The sequence below is a fragment of the Tachyglossus aculeatus genome, chromosome 15, assembly GCF_015852505.1.
Source record: "Tachyglossus aculeatus isolate mTacAcu1 chromosome 15, mTacAcu1.pri, whole genome shotgun sequence".
In the NCBI taxonomy this organism is placed as follows: Eukaryota; Metazoa; Chordata; class Mammalia; order Monotremata; family Tachyglossidae; genus Tachyglossus; species Tachyglossus aculeatus.
In genome coordinates, this window is record NC_052080.1 from 24,731,457 (window position 1) to 24,750,912 (window position 19,456).

General features: G+C 48.8%; 1 protein-coding gene and 1 long non-coding RNA gene across 3 annotated transcripts; one reads left to right on the plus strand and one right to left on the minus strand.

The window, feature by feature from the left end:
• Window positions 1-270: 270 nt before the first annotated feature.
• DGKE (diacylglycerol kinase epsilon) lies at window positions 271-17,341 on the minus strand. Its single transcript, XM_038757021.1, has 11 exons — window positions 16,766-17,341; window positions 8,813-8,972; window positions 7,853-7,972; window positions 7,018-7,161; window positions 5,459-5,616; window positions 4,776-4,827; window positions 4,460-4,573; window positions 2,897-2,968; window positions 2,465-2,592; window positions 1,674-1,785; window positions 271-1,210 (listed from the first exon to the last, which is right to left on the minus strand). The coding sequence occupies exons 1-11, from the start codon at window positions 17,206-17,208 to the stop codon at window positions 1,007-1,009; spliced, it is 1,707 nt and encodes a 568-aa protein (XP_038612949.1). The 5' UTR covers window positions 17,209-17,341; the 3' UTR covers window positions 271-1,006.
• Window positions 2,237-12,281, plus strand: LOC119937499. 2 transcript variants are annotated; one of them, XR_005454133.1, is made up of 6 exons: window positions 2,237-2,475; window positions 4,359-4,504; window positions 4,627-4,762; window positions 5,501-5,678; window positions 11,291-11,380; window positions 11,896-12,281. It is a non-coding gene; the product is annotated as an uncharacterized LOC119937499 (long non-coding RNA). The 2 variants fall into 2 exon arrangements; XR_005454132.1 differs by having other exon boundaries at window positions 11,291-12,281.
• Window positions 17,342-19,456: the final 2,115 nt, after the last annotated feature.

The window sequence follows — 19,456 nt, forward strand, 5'->3', positions numbered from 1 at the left end:
ATGCTCCATCTCTAGCTCCCGGATCGATTCTGCAGACTACCTGCTCTTCACCATACGTGGCACCTCTGCTTGCCTACTTGCCCATGGCACTTGGTGCCCGGGCAGGAACATGATGGGCAGGGGTGAGAGCCTCGATGACAGACTCTGCCACAGTGAAATCCTCAAATGGAGTTTAGTTGGCTAACATTGCTTTGTAGGCCGAGGGAAATCGCCTGTGAGCTTAAAACAGCCAGACCAGTCCTATCTAACTTTTGTGGGGTGGTGGTTGGGTTTTTTTTTAAATGCTTCCTGTGAATTTGAGTTTGGCATCATTTTGGCCACAGACAAACCCAGGTGGACTCTGGGGTCTGCGCCACAAGGAACTGCAGGACGAGGCAGTGCAAGGGGCCTGTGAAAACTCTCTGTACTGGAAAAGTGTGAGCAGCGCTAGAGAATTCTCGACAGCCTTCAGCCCTGGCTTAGGTCATCCCTTTTAGAGGCGTTTTTAAAAAATGGAAAACGTTAGAACTCACCTAGACTGAAAAGTCAGAGAGAAAAGGAAAGAGGACCTCGGTTTTCTTGGCTGCGAGGCGGTCTACCTGAGGGCACCCGGGGTAAGACAGTGAGAGCCGTAGTGTTTCAACTCGCACGCTGGTGGGGCATTTCATCGTGGCCCCGGCGGCGCCAACCAGCATATTCTGGATTCGCTGGAACTCAGAGTTGATGTTTTGCAATTTGAGAGATGGTGGCTGATTCTGCCCTGGTCCCCGGCCTGGAGAGAGGAGTCGCTGGCTGGCGGAGTCGGTCCTGGCCCTAAAAATCGCCCCCCCTTTACGGCGACCCTGATCCGGGGCCCTGGACCTTCCTATTGGCCCCATCTCTCCCCGCCATTTCCAGCCCGGCCCCGAGGCAGCCTCCCCAAACCTGTCCCCAGCCCAGAAGCGGAGGTCTCGAACTCCTCGTGGCGTGAGCTCAGCCTCCTGGTTAAGGCGGACGCCTCGGACGCCCCTCCCCAGGCCGGCGGGGCTCACAGCTCTGGGCGGTCCGGCGCCGCTGCCCTCGGGGACTCCGGTTCTGAGGCGCTGGAGGCGTCGTCTTCATCGTCGCTCTGCTCTCCGGGGTGGCACAGCATGTGGGCGTGGGTCTTGTGGGTGATGGTGACGGTGCACGGACCTTGGGCCCAGGGCTCGCCGTCCACCTGCATCGGCATCTCCGAGCTCTTCAGGATCAGCTGGGAGGCACAAACAAGGCTGTCAGCCACCCCTCGCCGAGCTCGGCCCGACACAAGGAGCACCAAGCAACGCCACTTGGGCCGAAGCGTTGAGGAAAGCAACGACTGCCCCGGAAAAAACCTCCCACTGGGGCTGCCGCCAGAACAGCCAATAGCCACAGTAGTAATAACTGGGATATTTGTTAAACACTTGCAACGTGTCAACCACGTTGGGGTAGACAGTAGATAATCGTTTATCGGACACAGTCGCTGTCCCACGAGGGGCTCACAGTCCAAAGGGAAGGGAGAACAGGTCTTCCATCCTCACTTTACAGAGGAGGAAGCTGAGGTCCGAAAAAGTTGGCAACTTGGGCAAGGTCACAAAGCAGGGGGGTGGCGGAGCTGGGCTTGGAATCCGGATCCTCCCCCACTATGACTCGCGGCTTGCGCTCTTCCTCCGGGCTGCGGTGCCTCTCTTACTTACTCGGACGGTGTGGGCTTGCCCTATCCGGACTGGGTTGGCCAGTTTCACTTGGATCTGGGCACAGTGGAAAGAGCCATACACCCCAACCACCTCCAGCAGACCGTCGTCGTGCCTAGAAACAGGACAGGAAATCGGGATGATCCGGGACCGGGAGCATAAACCAGAGACAGATGTTTTATGCCCATCCCTTCCTTCAGTCTCCCTTGAGGTCTGGCAGGGAAATAACGTGACACAGATCAGTGTCACATAGACCTGTTTGGCAGGGAAATAATAATGATATCCAGCACTTACTGTGTGCTAAAGTCTGGGAAAGATCCAGACTCATCATACAGGACACAGTCCCTATCCCACCCCAGGTTCCCAGTCAAAGAGTCTTTTGACAGTCTTTTAGACTGTGAGCCCACTGTTGGGTAGGGACTGTCTCTATATGTTGCCAACTTGTACTTCCCAAGCGCTTAGTACAGTGCTCTGCACACAGTAAGTGCTCAATAAATACGATTTGATTGATTGAAGAGAGAGAACAGGAATCTTGTCCCCATTTTACAGGTGCGGAAACTGGGACCTGGAGAGGTTAAATGACTTGTCTAAGGTCACGCTGCGGGCGAATGGAGGAGCTGGGATTAGAACCCGGGTCTCTTGAATCCCAGTCCTGCGCTGGGGCCATGCCGTCCCCCATTTGTCTAAAAGAGCGGGATTCGCCGACACAAGACTCCAAAGGACGGAAGTCTGGCAGCTGGAGAGGAGACTCGGCAAGAGGATGCAAGGAAAGGGGCGCGTTCGAGCGGACCGACCTGGCCAGGGGGTAAGTCTCGTCGCCCATCCCTTCCCACAGCCGGCAGCCGCCGCCCCAGTAGCCGATGTTGAGCACGATGATGCCTTCCAGGTTGGGCAGTTCTACTTTCTCTCCATCCAATTCTAGCTTTAAAGAGACAGCACGACAACAAGTCAGTCAGCAGGGGACCCGCCGGCCACAGCCGGCCCGGCTCCGGTCTCCACCGTCTTCTCCCCGTCTTGGGACATTACCGAACCCTTCCTTGCTCCCGCCCCTCCGGGCTCCCGGGATCCCCTCCTCCAGCCTGCCTGATGCTGGCGGGCAAAAAGTGTAAAACTCTAGTTCCAAGGACGTTCTCTCCTTGATGGTGGCTTGGAAGGTTCCCTCCTTCCAAGGAGTGGGGCATGGGGGGTGGGGGAAAATCAATGCAGGAAGGGCTTGGAGGTCTTACCTCAACTTTCTTATTCAGGTCTTTACACTCCTGAACTAAGCAATCTTTGGTTCCGTAGAAGAGATACACAGCCTAGTGCGGGAGGAAGAAAATGGAGTAAGATGGTGGTGTGACAGAAACCTGACAGTAGCTTAGACAGCTAGGAGATCAAAGCCAAAGGTATGACCCCCAGGTAATAATAATGGCATTTATTAAGTGCTTCTTTTGTGCTTTAAGTGCTGGGGTAAAGATGAGACATTCAGATCGGACACAATCCCCTTCCCCACCTGGGGCTCACTGTCTATGAGGGGCAACAGGCTTTTTATCCCCATTTTACAAATGAGGAATGGAGGCCCAGAGAAGTTATGTGTCTTGCCCAGGGTCACCCAGCAAGCGGTAGGCAGATCAAGGACTAGAACTCGGGTCTCCTAATTCCCAGTCCTGCGCTCTTTGTACTCGGTCACGCTAGTAAAGCAGAGCTGGTTACAGAAACGGGAAGCTTTTTGTTGGCAGGGATCATGAGAAACAGCATGGCTCAGTGGAAAGAGCATGGGCTTTGGAGTCAGAGGTCATGGGTTCAAATCCCGGATCCGCCAACTGTCAGCTGTGTGACTTTGGGCAAGTCACTTAACTTCTCTGTGCCTCAGTTACTTCATCTGTAAAATGGGGATTGGGACTGTGAATCCCCTGTGGGACAACCTGATCACCTTGTAACCTCCCCAGCGCTTAGAACAGTGCTTTGCACCTAGCAAGCGCTTAATAAATGCCATTATTATTATTACTAGGGACAACAGGCATTTTTTCCCCATTTTACAGATGAGGAATGGAGGCCCAGAGAAGTTGTGTCTTGCCCAGGGTCACCCAGCAAGCAATAGGCAGATCAAGGACTAGAACTCGGGTCTCCTAATTCCCAGTCCTGCACTCTTTGTACTCAGTCACGCTAGTAAAGCAGAGGTGGTTACGGAAACTGGAAGCTCTCTGTTGGCAGGGATCAAGCCTACTTTACTCTCCCAAGTGCTTAGTACAGTGCTGTGCACAGTAAGCATTCAATTAACAGTACTGATTTCTTAGTACAGTGCTCTGCATCCAGTAAACTGTAAGCTCCTTGGGGGCAGGGATCGTATCTACTAACTCTCTTGTACTCTCCCAAGTACTTAGTACAGTGCTCCGCACATTAAAGGCCTTGATACACAATACTGATTGGCTGGGAAGAAGAACGTAACCTGCCTTGCTTTCCCTCCCACCACCAAGAGTGTTTCTCAGATGAAAAACTGCAAAGCTGGAACAGCCACCACAATTTGTCCTTGAATTTGTTTAGCATTTGGGTTGAAGCACATTTCAAGTTTCCTTTTAAATCACTAGAAATCATATGCTACCAGACAAGGCATCTAACTTGATTAACCTCCTTTTTTGGTTAAATTCCTGATTTGGTCACCTCCCTTGAGTGACAGAAAAGTAGGACAACTGTCAAATGTTTCCACAGATAAATTCGGTGAGACTCCACGTTCACGGCTGTCAAGTACAGCGGAGCTGTTTATGTGGCTGTACTTTCGGCGATGAGCAGGATATGTTTATCCAACGCACCTTATTAATAATTCTGCTAGAAAACAGCGATGGCGTCTTCTCACGGTGAGTGTGAAAATTGAGAGCCATCAGAGCATCGGGTCCAATGGAAAAATAGTTGTTCATGGTCAACACCTGCAAAGGAAATGTAGAAATAGCTGATTACCAAGTCTGTTCTCTTCCATCAGGCCACGCTGCTCCGCCCCGAAGGCAGGGAGTGAATCTCGGGGCTCTGTCCCAAGCAGACACCCCACCAGTAACATTTCAGCTGCCTCTAAAGACATTCCGAGGTACATTGAGGTGGTCCAAACCCAGGCAAAGAGGGTGAATATCCTACCTTTGGCTTTCTTAAATTGTAGTATCCTTTCTTGGTCACTTGAACCTTCCACCTGAAAAATGAGGAGACAGTCTTTGACCGAGCTCAGAAACGAGTCACTCCAGTCTGAGGGGGTAGAGGAGGGGGGGGTGGTGGTCTCAGGGGAGGAGTAGCCCTTCAATGAGCTGCCCCAAGACATCCCTAAGGAGTTCATCCATCGCCTGACCTTAACGCCGGGTGAGGCTGCTGATAATAAGAATTAAGATGATATTTCGGGAGGCAGGAACACTATTCCAAGTGGCACTGAGGCAGCATGACTTAGTGGAAAAAGTACTTGGTTTTGGGCCCACAGTCTAAGAGGGAAGGAGACAGGTATTTTATCTCCATTTTACAGAGGAGGAAAATGAGGCACAGAGATGTTAAGTGACTTGCTCAAGTTCAGTCACAGCAGGGTCTAGAAGCCGGGTCTACTGGCCCTCAGTCAATCAATTGCACTTATTGAGCGCTTACTGTTTACAGAGCACTGGACTAAGTGCTTGGGACAGTACAGCGTAAGAGCGTCGGTAGACACGTTCCCTGCTCACAGGTGGCGTACAGCTGTACTCCCGTGCTCTTTCCCCTTTATTTTATTAAGCTTCTTGCATTTTCTAGTTAAAATAAGACTGCAGAACGTGGGGGTTTGTGCTCTGAGCGGTGCTACTTACCGGTCCAGTTTAATTTCGTCCGCTTCCATGACGTTCCTTAAGACTTGCTCCACTGGGATTTCGCCGGCATAACCAGCCCCCCAACCCAGGGTGTTCGACAGGTCGTTGCCTGTGCCCAGCGGCAAGACTGCCACGTGTGGAATGAACTTCTCCTGCCCCTGGAAGAGAATGGACACGTCTCGGAGTCTCCCTTCCCAGAGCTTTGCCACAGACATTGAAGGTAAGAAAATTCCGACACCAAAGCAATAAGGCCAATTCATTCATTCAATCCTATTTACTGAGTGCTTATTGTGTGCAGAGCACTGTACTAAGCGCTTATGCCACCAACCCACTCTCCCAAGCACTTGAGTATATGTATGTATATACATTTGTACATATTTATTACTCTATTTCATTTGTACATGTTTATTCTATTCATTTTATTTTGTTAATATGTTTTGTTCTCTGTCTCCCCCTTCTAGACTGTGAGCCCACTGTTGGGTAGGGACTGTCTCTATATGTTGACAACTTGTACTTCCCAAGCGCTTAGTACAGTGCTCTGCACACAGTAAGCGCTCAATAAATACGATTGAATGAATGAATGAACTTGAGTGCAACACTCTGCACACAGCAGCAGCCATCCAGTACAGTGTTCTGCACAGAGTAGGTGCTGAGTAAATACTACTGATGGACTAACAGGGTGCTTAGTACCATGTTCTGTGCAAGTAAGTGCTCAATAAATACCACTGACTGATTCCCCAATTAAGCCCTCTTTTCCCCGACTCCCTCTCCCTTCTGTGTCACTTGTGCCCTTTGGATCTGTACCCTTCGGGCACTTGGCATTCACTCAACCCTCAGCCTCAAATCCCTTAAGCACAAATCCATAATTTATCTATATTAATATCCATCTCCCCCTGTAGACTATAAACCCCTAGTGAGCAGGGAACCTGTCTACCAACTCAGTTGTACTGTACTCTCCCAAATGCTTAGTACAGTGCTCCGCTGTAAGCGCTCAATAAACGCCACTGATTGATTGATAGAGGCACTTGGTCAAGGAGAAGAGGAGGGATTAAAAATGTATGCAGATTTCACCCCCACCAGTCCGCTGCTTGTATTCCACAAGTTGGCAACTGGTTCAGAAACACGTATTTAACTGAGCAGGATGTATTTTTCCCGATCTGTGAAAAAGCAATCCCAATGCTCTCCATCTCTGAAGACAGATCTATTCTATCTGATTTGCAATTTTTTTAAATATGTGGTGTTTAAGTGCTTACTATGTGCCTAAGTGCTGGGATAGATACAAGCTTATCAGGTTGCCCACGGTACATGTCCCGCTTGGAGCTGACAGTCTTAAACCTCATTTTACAGATGAGGTAACTGAGGCACAGCGAAGCTGAGTGACTTGCCCAAGGTCACACAGTGGACCAGTGGCAAAGCTGGAATTAGAACCCAGGTCCTCCTAACTCCCAGGCCCACTAAGTCACTAAGTCATGGTGCCCCTCGTCTGAAACCCGCATTTGAACTATCCCGATATCTGCTGTGAAGCGTCTCGTGTCTTAAGAGATAGCCAGAAGGAATACCTTGACCTTCATCTCATCCACCGCGTCCAGGACCCAGCCTACTGTCCCATCTCCTCCGCACACCAGCACGCGAGCAGAATTGGGCGGGAGCAGAGTGCAAAGCTGCAGAGCTTTGATCGGGGGAGTTTTGCTTAGGTCAAAAATCTACAGACAAGCGGAGAAACAAACAAACAAGATTTTTCAGAATTCAAAATAAGTGGGACTTCCAAGTTCCTTCTACTTATCAAAAACTACAGACTTAAGGAGCGCAAATGGTAATCCAGTAGATTGTTCAAACATTGAATCAATAAATAGTATTTACTGAGCACTTACCAGTTGCAGAACACTGTTCTAAGCAGCTGGGAGAGAACAATACAGTGAGGGTAGGTTGATAGAGTCTAGAGGGTTAGTAAACATTCTTAAGCTTTATTTTTTCCTAAGGATAAAATCAAGAGCATCTAAAACAGGTACTTGATTTTCTTGCCTATTTTACATGTCCGAGAAATGAGTGGTTTGAAAGCTCAATTTTGAGTCACTTTTAAAAAGTAGAGTTTGCTTGCGGATTGATGACTTGACATTTCTGGTTAAGTGCTGGGGGAGAATCCAAAATCGTCAGATCAGGCATAGGACCTTGTTCCAAACGGAACTCACGGCCTAATCCCCCTTCCTCCCCATTTTACAGATGAGGAAACTGAGGCCCAGAGAGGTTAAGTGACTTGTTCGAGGTTATCTAGCAGGCCGGAGACAGAGCTGGGACTGGCACTTGGGGTTCCAACCGTCAGGCCCGTGCTCTTTCCACACGAGGATGTGCTACCTCCTGGGATAATGAATAATGAGAGATTTCTGTCAAAATTACCTGGACGGGGTTTAGCAGAATCTTCAGTTCGCCCAGCAGGATTTCCCCCATGTTATTTCCACTCCGCGTGTTAGCCAGGATTATTATTGGGGTCCACTGATTTCCAAAGGGGGATGCTAACTATGGAAAGACAGAAATGCGGGGAAGTATGATATATAGAAAATGGGCAAACCAGACCTGTTCCACAGTTAATTTAAAGTCTACAGCCAAGGACTATTCTAAGCACTGGAGTAGTTAGAAATGATCGGGTCAGGCTGACTCCCTGTACCACACGGGCCTCGCTGTCAAAGGGGGAAGGAGAACAGGCATTTATTCTCCATTTTACAAATGAGAGAACTGAAGCCCAGAGAAGTTAAGTGACTCGTCCAAGGTTACACACCAGACAGCTTTCTACTAGCTCACACAGCTTCCTTAGAAAGGAATTCCTCTCTTGTAGCTTGCAACCATTTCTGGATAAGAATTTCATTTAAAGAAATGGATTGCTAATGCTGACTTTCTTCACAAGGGTGGTGTCAATTGTAATTGAAAAGGTTCTTTTAAATTTTCTGATCCATAAGAGTGATGCCAAATTAAACACAAAAAGGGAGAGCACGATAATTCCAGTAAGTACACACGGTTTAACGGACAGAACAGCAGTGTATTTGTTTAAATCTACACAGCCCGAAGAAGCACATTGAACCCCATTACCTTGAACTTTGTGCCTATCAAATCAATAATATAATGCAAGGCATTGTACTAAGTGCTCAGTAGAGAACTTGAGAAGCAATACATCCTTCCCCTGCCCCCCAGGAGTTTACAATCTAATGGGCTGACAGACTAAAAATGGTTTACCGAGTGTGAAAACTAGAGAAAAAACAATGGTGAGGCAGGGATTTTTCCACTCTAGCTTTATACATCTGAATTATTTCCAAAAGTTACTTTAGAGACAACATTTAGAAACCATGTAAAAAGAATAGTTACCTTTCCATAATCAGTAATTTTGCCTTTTCGCATGTGATGAATGGAGGTTAAGTAACTTGGTGGAATGATGAGATTTTTAAATTCTCCGAATTCACATTTTTCATTCCTTAAATAACTTTGCATGCAATCATCATGAACTGTTTGCTGACACCAGATGCACCTGAGGGAGGGGAAAAAGAACGCTTTTTAAAAGCCCAAAGTTCAAAGCAACATCAATCGATCGATGGTATTTATTGAGCGCTTTCTATTTGCAGAGCACTGTACTAAGCATATTTAAAATAATAATGTTAATAGAATAATGAATGTTTACTATCTGCCAGGCACTGTAACTAAGCACTGGGGTGAATACAAGCAAACTGAGTTGGACACAGTCCCTGTCCCAAAGAGAACAGTTGTCTCAGGCATCCCTGCTCCTTATTTGTTTCCTAAATACAGCCACTGTTCATACTGGATTCTTTTTTTTTTTGACAACAGGGTGCAGGGAGAGATGGCCGATTTATTTATGAAATAGAAATGGCTCCGCCTTTCACCTGCTGTGTGGCCATGTGTAAGTCACAACCTCTCTGAGCTTCTGTTTCCTTATCTATAAAATAGGGTAGACACCCACTCTTCCTCCCTCTCACGGTATATCGCGAGACCCATGCGGGCAGGGACACTACTTGATCTGGCCATCTTGTCTCTACTCCAGTGCTTAGTACAGCGCTTGGCTATAATAATGAATATCATCCTTATTATTAAAGGTCACCATGGGAAAACTAGCTTGAGAAAAGAGTCCTTCACTTTTCTTCTTCCTTCACTATCCAGGGCGATAATAAGATGAATCTTTAAGCCATACACGATGAGGAAAAGAGAAGCAGCATGGCTTAGTGGCTAGAGCACGGGCCTGGACGTTAGAAGGACCTGGGTTCTAAAACTTCCACTTGTCTGCTGTGTGGCCCTGGGGAAGTCACTTCACTTCTCTGTGCCTCAGTTCCCTCATCTATAAGATGGGGATTAAGACTGTGAGCCCCACGTGGGACACGGACCGTGTCCAACCTGATGAGCTTGTAGCTACCTTAGTGCTTAGGACAGTTCCTGGCACGTAGTAAGCACTTAACAAATACCATTTAAAAAACCCAGCAAACTGGAGTTCAAAGCAAACAGAATTGGCCAGGACAAAGAACACACAGAAGTTCCTTCAAACCAGGCCTTTCATTCCTCCTCTCTTCTACAGATGCTTCAGCAGGCAGGAGATGCCAGTGGAGGGTGCGTGAAATTATCGGTGGAAATTAATCACCTTTGAAAGTTCCAGGTTTGGACAGAAACTCAAACCCCTTGTGCTTTTTCTCCCCAAGACCTAGAGACATCAAAGTGATCGGAGCAAAAACTCTGCATGGGAAATAGACAGGGTAGTAGCTCTACAGTTTATAAGAACCACTTCCTGAAAAAAGCATCCACTCCCATCTAAAGATAGTCAAGTATTGTAGGAAGTTATCGTTTCAGGAAATCTCCAATGAGTCACCACCCTCTGAATCTACTCTACTCAGTTTGTCAGCTCCTGGGAAAATCATTTTTTCATTTTAACTATCTTAATATGTGCCACCACCCCCTTCTTCTCCAGCCTAATTCCAATTTGCCAGGGCCAAAGCTTGCCTTTTAAGAGGGCTGTGAATGCTATTTTGGAACCTCTCTAGTGATCCAGCTCTCTTTAGGGCAAAAAAGGTCACACATTACATGAAAGGAAAAACACAACTCAAGCACTGTGGGTTCCCCCGCCACACCCACAAGTGAGTAATGTATATATGTCTGTATGTATTTATTACTCTAATTTGTACATATTTATTCTATTTATTTTTTATGTTTTGTTTTGTTGTCTGTTTCCCCCTTCTAGACTTGAGCCCGCTGATGGGTAAGGACTGTCTCTATATGTTGCCAACTTGTACTTCCCAAGCGCTTAGTACAGTGCTCTGCGCATAGTAAGCGCTCAGTAAATATGATTGAATGAATAATTAGACACAGTCCCTGTGTCTAGGGACTCACAATCTAATAATAATAATAATGGCATTTATTAAGCGCTTACTATGTGCAGAGCACTGTTCTAAGCGCTGGGGAGGTTACAAGGTGATCAGGTTGTCCCATGTGGGGCTCACAGTCTTCATCCCCATTTTACAGATGAGGGAACGGAGGCCCAGAGAAGTGAAGTGACTTGCCCAAAGTCACACAGCTGACAATGGGCAGAGCAGGGATTCAAACCCATGATCTCTGGCTCCAAAGCCCGGTCTCTTTCCACTGAGCCACGCCTGTCTACTTGTTTTGTTTTATTGTCTGTCTCCCCCTTCTAGACTGTGAGCCCGCTGTTGGGTAGGGATTGTCTCTGTTGCCAAATTGTACTTTCCAAGCACCTAGCACAGTGCTCTGCACACAGTAAGCGCTTAACAAATGCCAAATCCAAAAACCTCTGCTGAAATCTGACTTCAGAAGCCTATTTTTTTATTTCAGATAGCTGAGGTCTGTGAGGAGTCTCTGCCATTCAGCCAACTGATAACGTTTTTTTCTGCCAATCAGATATGAAGCAAAAAAGGTAAAGAGGTAAGGTATCCCCACTTTGCATGAGCAGGAATTGTGACGTCCCATCAGGGCTAGCGGTTGGCACGTGGGAAAAATGTATTGGTCCAATTTTAGCCCAAGAGCAAAACTGCAGCTACCAAAAGGCTTTGCCTGGAGCTGAGTGATGTAGGCCAGGACTACCTATATATGCTGCACTCCTGCCTGCTCGTTGCACTCTGGGCCCCGGGTGGGAACAGGACGAGGCGGGACCAGAGAGTGTAAGCGATGCCGGGCAAGCTTCCAGCATGGCGAGCAAGTCTTCCATGTAAGATCTTGGGCCAGGGGCTCGTCCAACGTCCCTAAGGAGAGGGATTTCATCCCTAGCCCTGGGAATCCCGTCCGAGAGATCAACCGGGTCCTCTTCGGTGTGGCATGGATCTCTCAGGCAGCGTTCTCTGTCCTTAGCAATCGCTAGCTAATCGATCGATGGTATTTCTTTAGCTCTTACTGTGCGCAGAACATTGTACTGTACACTAATGGCGTCTGGTCTTCTGAAGTTAGGTCTCACTTCTACTATCAAACCACGCTGGGAAAACTCCTTCCATTTCACTATTTACCATACCACAGCACCTCTTACGTCGCCTGAGGGATGGTCTCCAGCATTCAGAGAACAACTGAAGGAAGGAAGCAAGGTTCATTTATTTCGAACGGAAGGTTGGCAAGTTCACCGGGGGGCGGGAAGGGGACAGAATGCGTACTGTCCTTTCTCTTAATATTTTCCTCTGCCTCAGGCTCCAGCCTGGCATCAGTGCTTGGAAGATGAGTCACGCCAGCTAAGCGGCAAGAGCTACTGGGAAGGGCACGGGCCTAATTCCAGCTCCTCTTCTGTCTTGCTGTGTGACCCGGGGGCAAGTCACTTGACTGTTCTGGGCTTCAGTGTCCTCATCTGTACAGTGGAGATTAAAAACCTGTTCCCTCCGGAGTTTAGACTGTGAGTTCCGCGCGGGAAAGGGACTTGGGATGGTGTCGTATCTACCACAGCCCTTAGCACACTGTCAGAAGCAGGATGGCCTAGTGGATAGGACACGAGCGTGGGAGTCAGGAGTACCTGGTTCTAATCCTGGCGCCTCCACCTGTCTGCTGCCTGACCTTGGGAAGTCACTTGACTTCTCTGTGCCTCAGTTTCCTCACATGTCAAATGGGGATTAAAACTGTGAGCCCCATATGGGACAGGGACTGTGTCCAACCTGATTAGCTTGTATCTCCCCAGTGCTTGGAACAGTGTTTGGCACTTAGTAAGCGCTAAAAAAATACCATATCATTATTATTATTATTATCACCACGAGCCATTATTATCATTGTCACCATTAGAGCAGTGAGGGGTCTAGGGAAGCAGCGTGGCCTATTGGAAGGAGCCCGGTTTGGGAGTCGGAGAACCTGGGTTCTAGTCCCGTCTCTTCCACTTGTATGCTGTGTGACCTCGGGCAAGTCGCTTAACTTCTCTGTCCCTCGGTTACCTCATCTGTAACATGGGGATTGAGACTGTGAACCCCATGTGGAGCAGGGACTGGGTCCAACCTGATTGCCTTGTATCTATCCCAGTGCTTAGAACAGTGCCTGGCACATAGTATACGCTGAACAGATACCACAATTATTATTACTGTTATCATTATTCACAATCAAAGTAGGCTGGCAGGACACAGACACCCACACACATACACAGAGATCCCTCCCGGGTACCTGTAGTTGCAGGGCAACAAGAGACAGAGGTAGAGAGAGAGATTCCTCCCCTCCCTCCTGGAGAAGCAGCATGGCTTAGGGGAAAGAGCCCGGGCTTGGGAATCAGAGGTCGTGGGTTCACTTACCAGCTGTGTGACTTTGGGCAAGTTGCTTAACTTCTCTGTGCCTCAGTTACTTCATTTGTAGAATGGGGATTAAGCCTGTGAGCCCCACATGGGATAACCTAATTTCCTTGTATCTACCCCAGTGCTTAGAACAGTGCTTGGCATGTAGTAAGTGCTTAACAAATACCGTAATTACTATTATTATTATTACCTGCAGTCCCAGATCAACAATAATAATAATAATTGTAGTATTTGTTATAAATGCTTACTGTGTGCCAGGCACTGTACTAAGCGCTGGGATGGATAGAAGCAAATAGAGTTGGATGCGGTCCCCGTCCCCCATGGGGCCCACAGTCTCAATCCCCTTTTTACAGATGAGGTAACTGAGGCCCAGAGAACTCATTCATTCATTCAATCGTATTTATTGAGCACTTACTGTGTGCAGAGCACTGTACTAAGCATGTGGGAAGTACAAGTTGGCAACATATAGAGATGGTCCCTACCCAACAGTGGGCTCAGTCTAAAAGGGGGAGACAGACAACAAAATGAAACATGTGGACAGATGTCAAGTCATCAGAATAAATAGAAATAAAGCTAGATGCATATCATTAACAAAATAAATAGAATAGTAAATGTGTACAAGTAAAATAGAGTGACCTCCCCCCATGAACTCGCTGTGACCCAACTCGTGTCCTCATATGACCCCTATGAACTCTTCATGACCCCATTTGTGTCCTCGGATGACCCTTTTAATTTTGAAATTGAGAAAATTTTCAAAAAGCAGTTTAATGTCTCATTTCACCTCAAATGACCCCATGAACTCTCTGTGACCCCATCTGTGTCCTCAGATGACCCCCATGAACTCTCCATGACCCCATTTGTGTCCTCAGATGACCCAACTTTCACTTACAAATATAGGAAACTTTTTAGAAAGCAGTTTAATGTCCCATTTCACCTCAAATGACCCCATGAACTCTCTGTGACCCCTTTCGTGTCCTCATATGACCCCATGAACTCTCTGTGACCTCATTTGTGTCCTCAGATGACCCCATTTTTACTTTTGAAATTGAGAAAAATTTCAGAAACCCATTTACTCTTCCATTTGACCTCAAATGACCCGATGAACTCTCCATGACCTCATTTATGTCCTCAGATGACCCCATGAACTCTCCATGACCCCATTTGTGTCCTCAGATAATCCCACTTTCACTTATGAATTTAGGAAAATTTTCAGAAGGCAGTTTAATGTTCCATTTCACCTCAAGTGACCCCCATGAACTCTGTGACCCCATTTGTGTCCTCAGATGACCTCGTGAACTCTCCATGACCCCATTTGTGTCCTCAGATGACCCTCTCACTTTCACTTATGAATTCGGGAAACTTTTCAGAAAGCAGTTCAATGTCCCATTTCACCTCAAATGACCCCACGAACTCTCCGTGACCCCATTCGTGTCCTCAGATGACCTCATGAACTCTCCATGACCCCATTTGTGTCCTCGGATGACCCCACTTTCACTTATTAAATTGGGGGAATTCTCAGGAAGCAGCTCAACGTCCTACTTCACCTCAAATGACCCCATGAACTCTCCGTGACCCCACCCGTGTCCTCCCATGACCCTATGTACTCTCTGTGACCCCATTAGTGTCCTCAGATGACCTCCACATTCACTTATGAAATCGGAAAAAATTTCAGAAGTCGGCTTAACGTCCCATTTCACTTCAGACGACCCAATGGACTCTCTGTGACCTCCATCAGTGTCCTCGGATGACCCCCACTTTCACTTGTCCGCTGTGTGACCTTGGGCAAGTCACACTGCTTCTCTGGGCCTCAGCTCCCTCATCTGGAAAATGGGGATGAGGAACTGGGAGCCCCATGGGGGACAGGGACCGTGTCCAACCCGCTTAACCTGTAACTACCCTGGCGCTTAGGATGGTGCCGGAGATGTAGTAAGCGCCTAGCAAACACCGGCGTCGTGATTGTCGTTACCGTTAGGGTTAGGGCCGGCTGGGGGCCGGGGGCCGAGGCTCGAGGCTCCTCCTCCTCTCTCTCCTTGTCCCCGTCCCCCCGCAGCCAACGGGACATCCCCCACGTCCTCCGGCCGGGGGGCATCATCCACGTGGACAGGGATGACGGCGGCAGCTTCATCCCCTACCGCTCCATGGTCCAGCTCTGCTTCCACGGGCACCGCGACGCCGTCCAGTTCATCGTCTCCGTGCCGGGTGAGCCGTGGGCCCCCGCCCCCCGGGCGCTGAGCCCTCCCCCAGCTAGCCCGAGCCCCCAGCCCACCCGTCAGTCCTCCCCGCTGTGGCTCTGATGGAACAAGACTGTGAACCCATTGTTGGGTAGGAACTGTCTCTATATCTTAGTGCAGTGCTCCGCACACAGTAGGACCTCAATAAATACGACTGAATGAATGAATGAATGAATGGACGTGGTTGTCTGAGGTGGGGGGAGCCCCCGGACCCACTCTCCCGATGGGCCGGAATCCGGCCGATTCCCAGTTCCCATCCGCCCCCAGGCCTGGGTGAGGAAGGGAAGCCTGGACTTCTCCGGGGAGAATAATAATAATAATGATGACGGCATTTATTAAGCGCTTACTATGTGCAAAGCGCTGTTCTAAGCGCTGGGGAGGTTACAAGGTGATCAGGTTGTCCCACGGGGGGCTCACAGTCTTCATCCCCATTTTACAGATGAGAGAGCTGAGGCCCAGAGAAGTGAAGTGACTCGCCCAAAGTCACCCAGCCGGCAACTGGCGGAGCCTGGATTTGAACCCACGACCTCTGACTCCAAAGCCCGCGCTCTTTTCCGCTGGGCCACGCTGCTTCTCACTTGCCCAAGGTCACACAGCGGAAGCAGAGTGGCTCAATGGAAAGAGCCCGGGCTTTGGAGTCAGAAGTCGTGGGTTCAAACCCTGGCTCTACCAATTGTCAGCTGTGTGACTTTGGGCAAGTCACTTCATTTCTCTGGGCCTCAGTGACCCCATCTGGAAAATGGGGATGAAGACTGTGAGCCCCCCGTGGGACAACCTCATCACCTTGTAACCTCCCCAGTGCTTAGAACAGTGCTTTGCACTGTTAGACTGTGAGCCCACTGTTGGGTAGGGACTGTCTCTATATGTTGCCAACTTGTACTTCCCAAGTGCTTAGTACAGTGCTCTGCACACAGTAAGCGCTCAATAAATACGATTGATTGATTTGCACATAGTAAGTGCAAATGCCATTATTATTATTATTCTTATTATGATTAAGTGGCGGGGCTGGGATTAGAACCCACGAACTTCTGACTTGGAGGCCTGAGTTGTAGCCACTGCGCCATCCCACCGAGAGAGAGGAGACCCCCCTCCCTCCCCTTTCCAGGTACCTGTAGCTGCAGAGTACAGCGCTCTGCACACAGTAGGCGCTCAATAAATACGATTGATTGATTGATTGCAGAGGAGAGGCGGACAGACAGACGCCTCCCGGGTACCTGTAGCGGCGTGGCAACAATCCGAGCGTGCTGGCAGGACATGGACACGCAAACACACGTGCACACGTACGGACACACGGAGGCCCCCTCGGAGTGGGGGGGGGGGGGCGGGGTTACCTGTAGTCGCAGAGCTTGGGCTGGTTGCCGCACTGCTGCTTGCAGACCAGGCAGTGGCTGCAGAGGGGCACGTTGCCCCGGATCCAGCGGTGGGCCACGTCCAGGGCGTCCCCGGGCTGGGCCTTGAGCATGATCTCCTTGCAGGGGAAGCGGCGGTCGGCCTGGTCGAGGCAGCCCTCGTGGGCGCACAGGCCGCAGCAGGGGCAGAAGGCCCCGCGGAGGATGTGCTGGGCGCACAGGCAGCAGTAGGTGGGCTGCCCGAACAGGTCCGCGTCGCGCCAGGCGTGCTGGCTCTGGCGGAAAATGTCCCTGCGGAGCAGCTGCCTCCTGGCCCGCCGCACGCTGCACCACAGGGTGAGGAGCACGGGCAGCAGCACGGAGCACAGCGTCCACAGCACCAGGCTCTTCTCCGCCAGCGCCCCGGCCGTCTCGCCCCTCTCCATCCCGCCTCGCCTGCGATCACCGGGCCCTGGGTTAATTAAGCGCTTGCTACGGGCCCGGCCTCTGTGCTCAGCGTCGCGTGGCTTAGCGGAAAGAGCCCGGGGCCCGGGGGCCGGGGGTTCCCATCCCGGCTCCGCCGCTTGGTAATGACGATGGCACTTGTTCAGCGCTTGCTATGTGCGAAGCGCTGAGGAGGTTACAAGGTGGTCAGGGTGTCCCACGGCGGGGGGGGGCTCACAGTCTTAAATCCCCGTTTTACAGATGAGGGAACTGAGGCACAGAGAAGTGAAGTGACTTGCCCAACCAGAGTCACACAGCGGACAAGTGGTGCTACTCAAGGCCCTACTGAGCGCTCACCTCCTCCAGGAGGCCTTCCCAGACTGAGCCCCTTCCTTCCTCTCCCCCTCGTCCCGCTCTCCATCCCCCCCATCTTACCTCCTTCCCTTCCCCACAGCACCTGTATATATGGATATATGTTTGTACATATTTACTTCTCTATTTATTTATTTTACTTGTACATATCTATTCTATTTATTTTATTTTCTTGGTACGTTTGGTTTTGCTCTCTGTCTCCCCCTTGAAGACTGTGAGCCCACTATTGGGTAGGGACTGTCTCTATATGTTGCCAACTTGTACTTCCCAAGCGCTTAGTACAGTGCTCTGCACACGGTAAGCGCTCAATAAATACGATTGATGATGATGATGGCGGGGCTGGGATTTGAACCCATGACCTCTGACTTCCAAGCCCGGGCTCTTTCCACTGAGCCACACTTCTTCAGTAGACGCCCTATTTATCATAATGATGATGATGATGATGGCATTTGTTAAGCGCTTACTATGTGCCAAGCACTGTTGTAAGCGCTGGGGAGGTTACAAGGTGATCAGGTTGTCCCACAGGGCGCTCACAGTTTTAATCCTCATTTTACAAATAACGATGGTATTTGTTAAGCGCTTACTGTGTGCCGAGCACTGTTCTAAGAGCTTCTCTGTGTCTGCTGTGTGACTTTGAACAAGCTATTTCACTTCTCTGGGCCTCAGTTAGCTCATCTGGAAAATGGGGGTGGAGACTGTGAGCCCCACGGGGGGCAGGGACTGTATCCAACCTGATTACCTTGTATCTACCCCGGAGCTTACAACAGCGCTTGGCACATAGTAAGCGCTTAACAAATACCATCATCATTATTATTATTACCCCAGCGCTTACAACAGCGCTTGACACATAGTAAGCGCTTAACAAATACCATCATTATTATTATTATTATTACCCCAGAGCTTACAACAGCGCTTGGCACATAGTAAGCGCTTAACAAATACCATCATTATTATTATTATTATTACCCCAGCGCTTACAACAGCGCTTGGCACATAGTAAGCGCTTAACAAATACCATCATTATTATTATTATTACCCTAGCGCTTACAACAGCGCTTGGCACATAGTAAGCGCTTAACAAATACCATCGTCATTATTATTATTACCCCAGCGCTTACAACAGCGCTTGGCACATAGTAAGCGCTTAACAAATACCATCATTATTATTATTATTCTTACCCCAGAGCTTACAACAGCGCTTGACACATAGTAAGCGCTTAACAAATACCATCATTATTATTATTATTCTTACCCCAGAGCTTACAACAGCGCTTGACACATAGTAAGCGCTTAACAAATACCATCATCATTATTATTATTCTTACCCCAGTGCTTACAACAGCGCTTGACACATAGTAAGCGCTTAACAAATACCATCATTATTATTATTATTACCCCAGAGCTTACAACAGCGCTTGGCACATAGTAAGCGCTTAACAAATACCATCATTATTATTATTATTACCCTAGCGCTTACAACAGCGCTTGGCACATAGTAAGCGCTTAACAAATACCATCATTATTATTATTCTTACCCCAGAGCTTACAACAGCGCTTGGCACATAGTAAGCGCTTAACAAATACCATCATTATTATTATTATTACCCCAGAGCTTACAACAGCGCTTGACACATAGTAAGCGCTTAACAAATACCATCGTCATTATTATTATTACCCCAGAGCTTACAACAGCGCTTGGCACATAGTAAGCGCTTAACAAATACCATCATTATTATTATTATTACCCCAGAGCTTACAACAGCGCTTGGCACATAGTAAGCGCTTAACAAATACCATCTTTATTATTATTATTACCCCAGAGCTTACAACAGCGCTTGGCACATAGTAAGCGCTTAACAAATACCATCATCATTATTA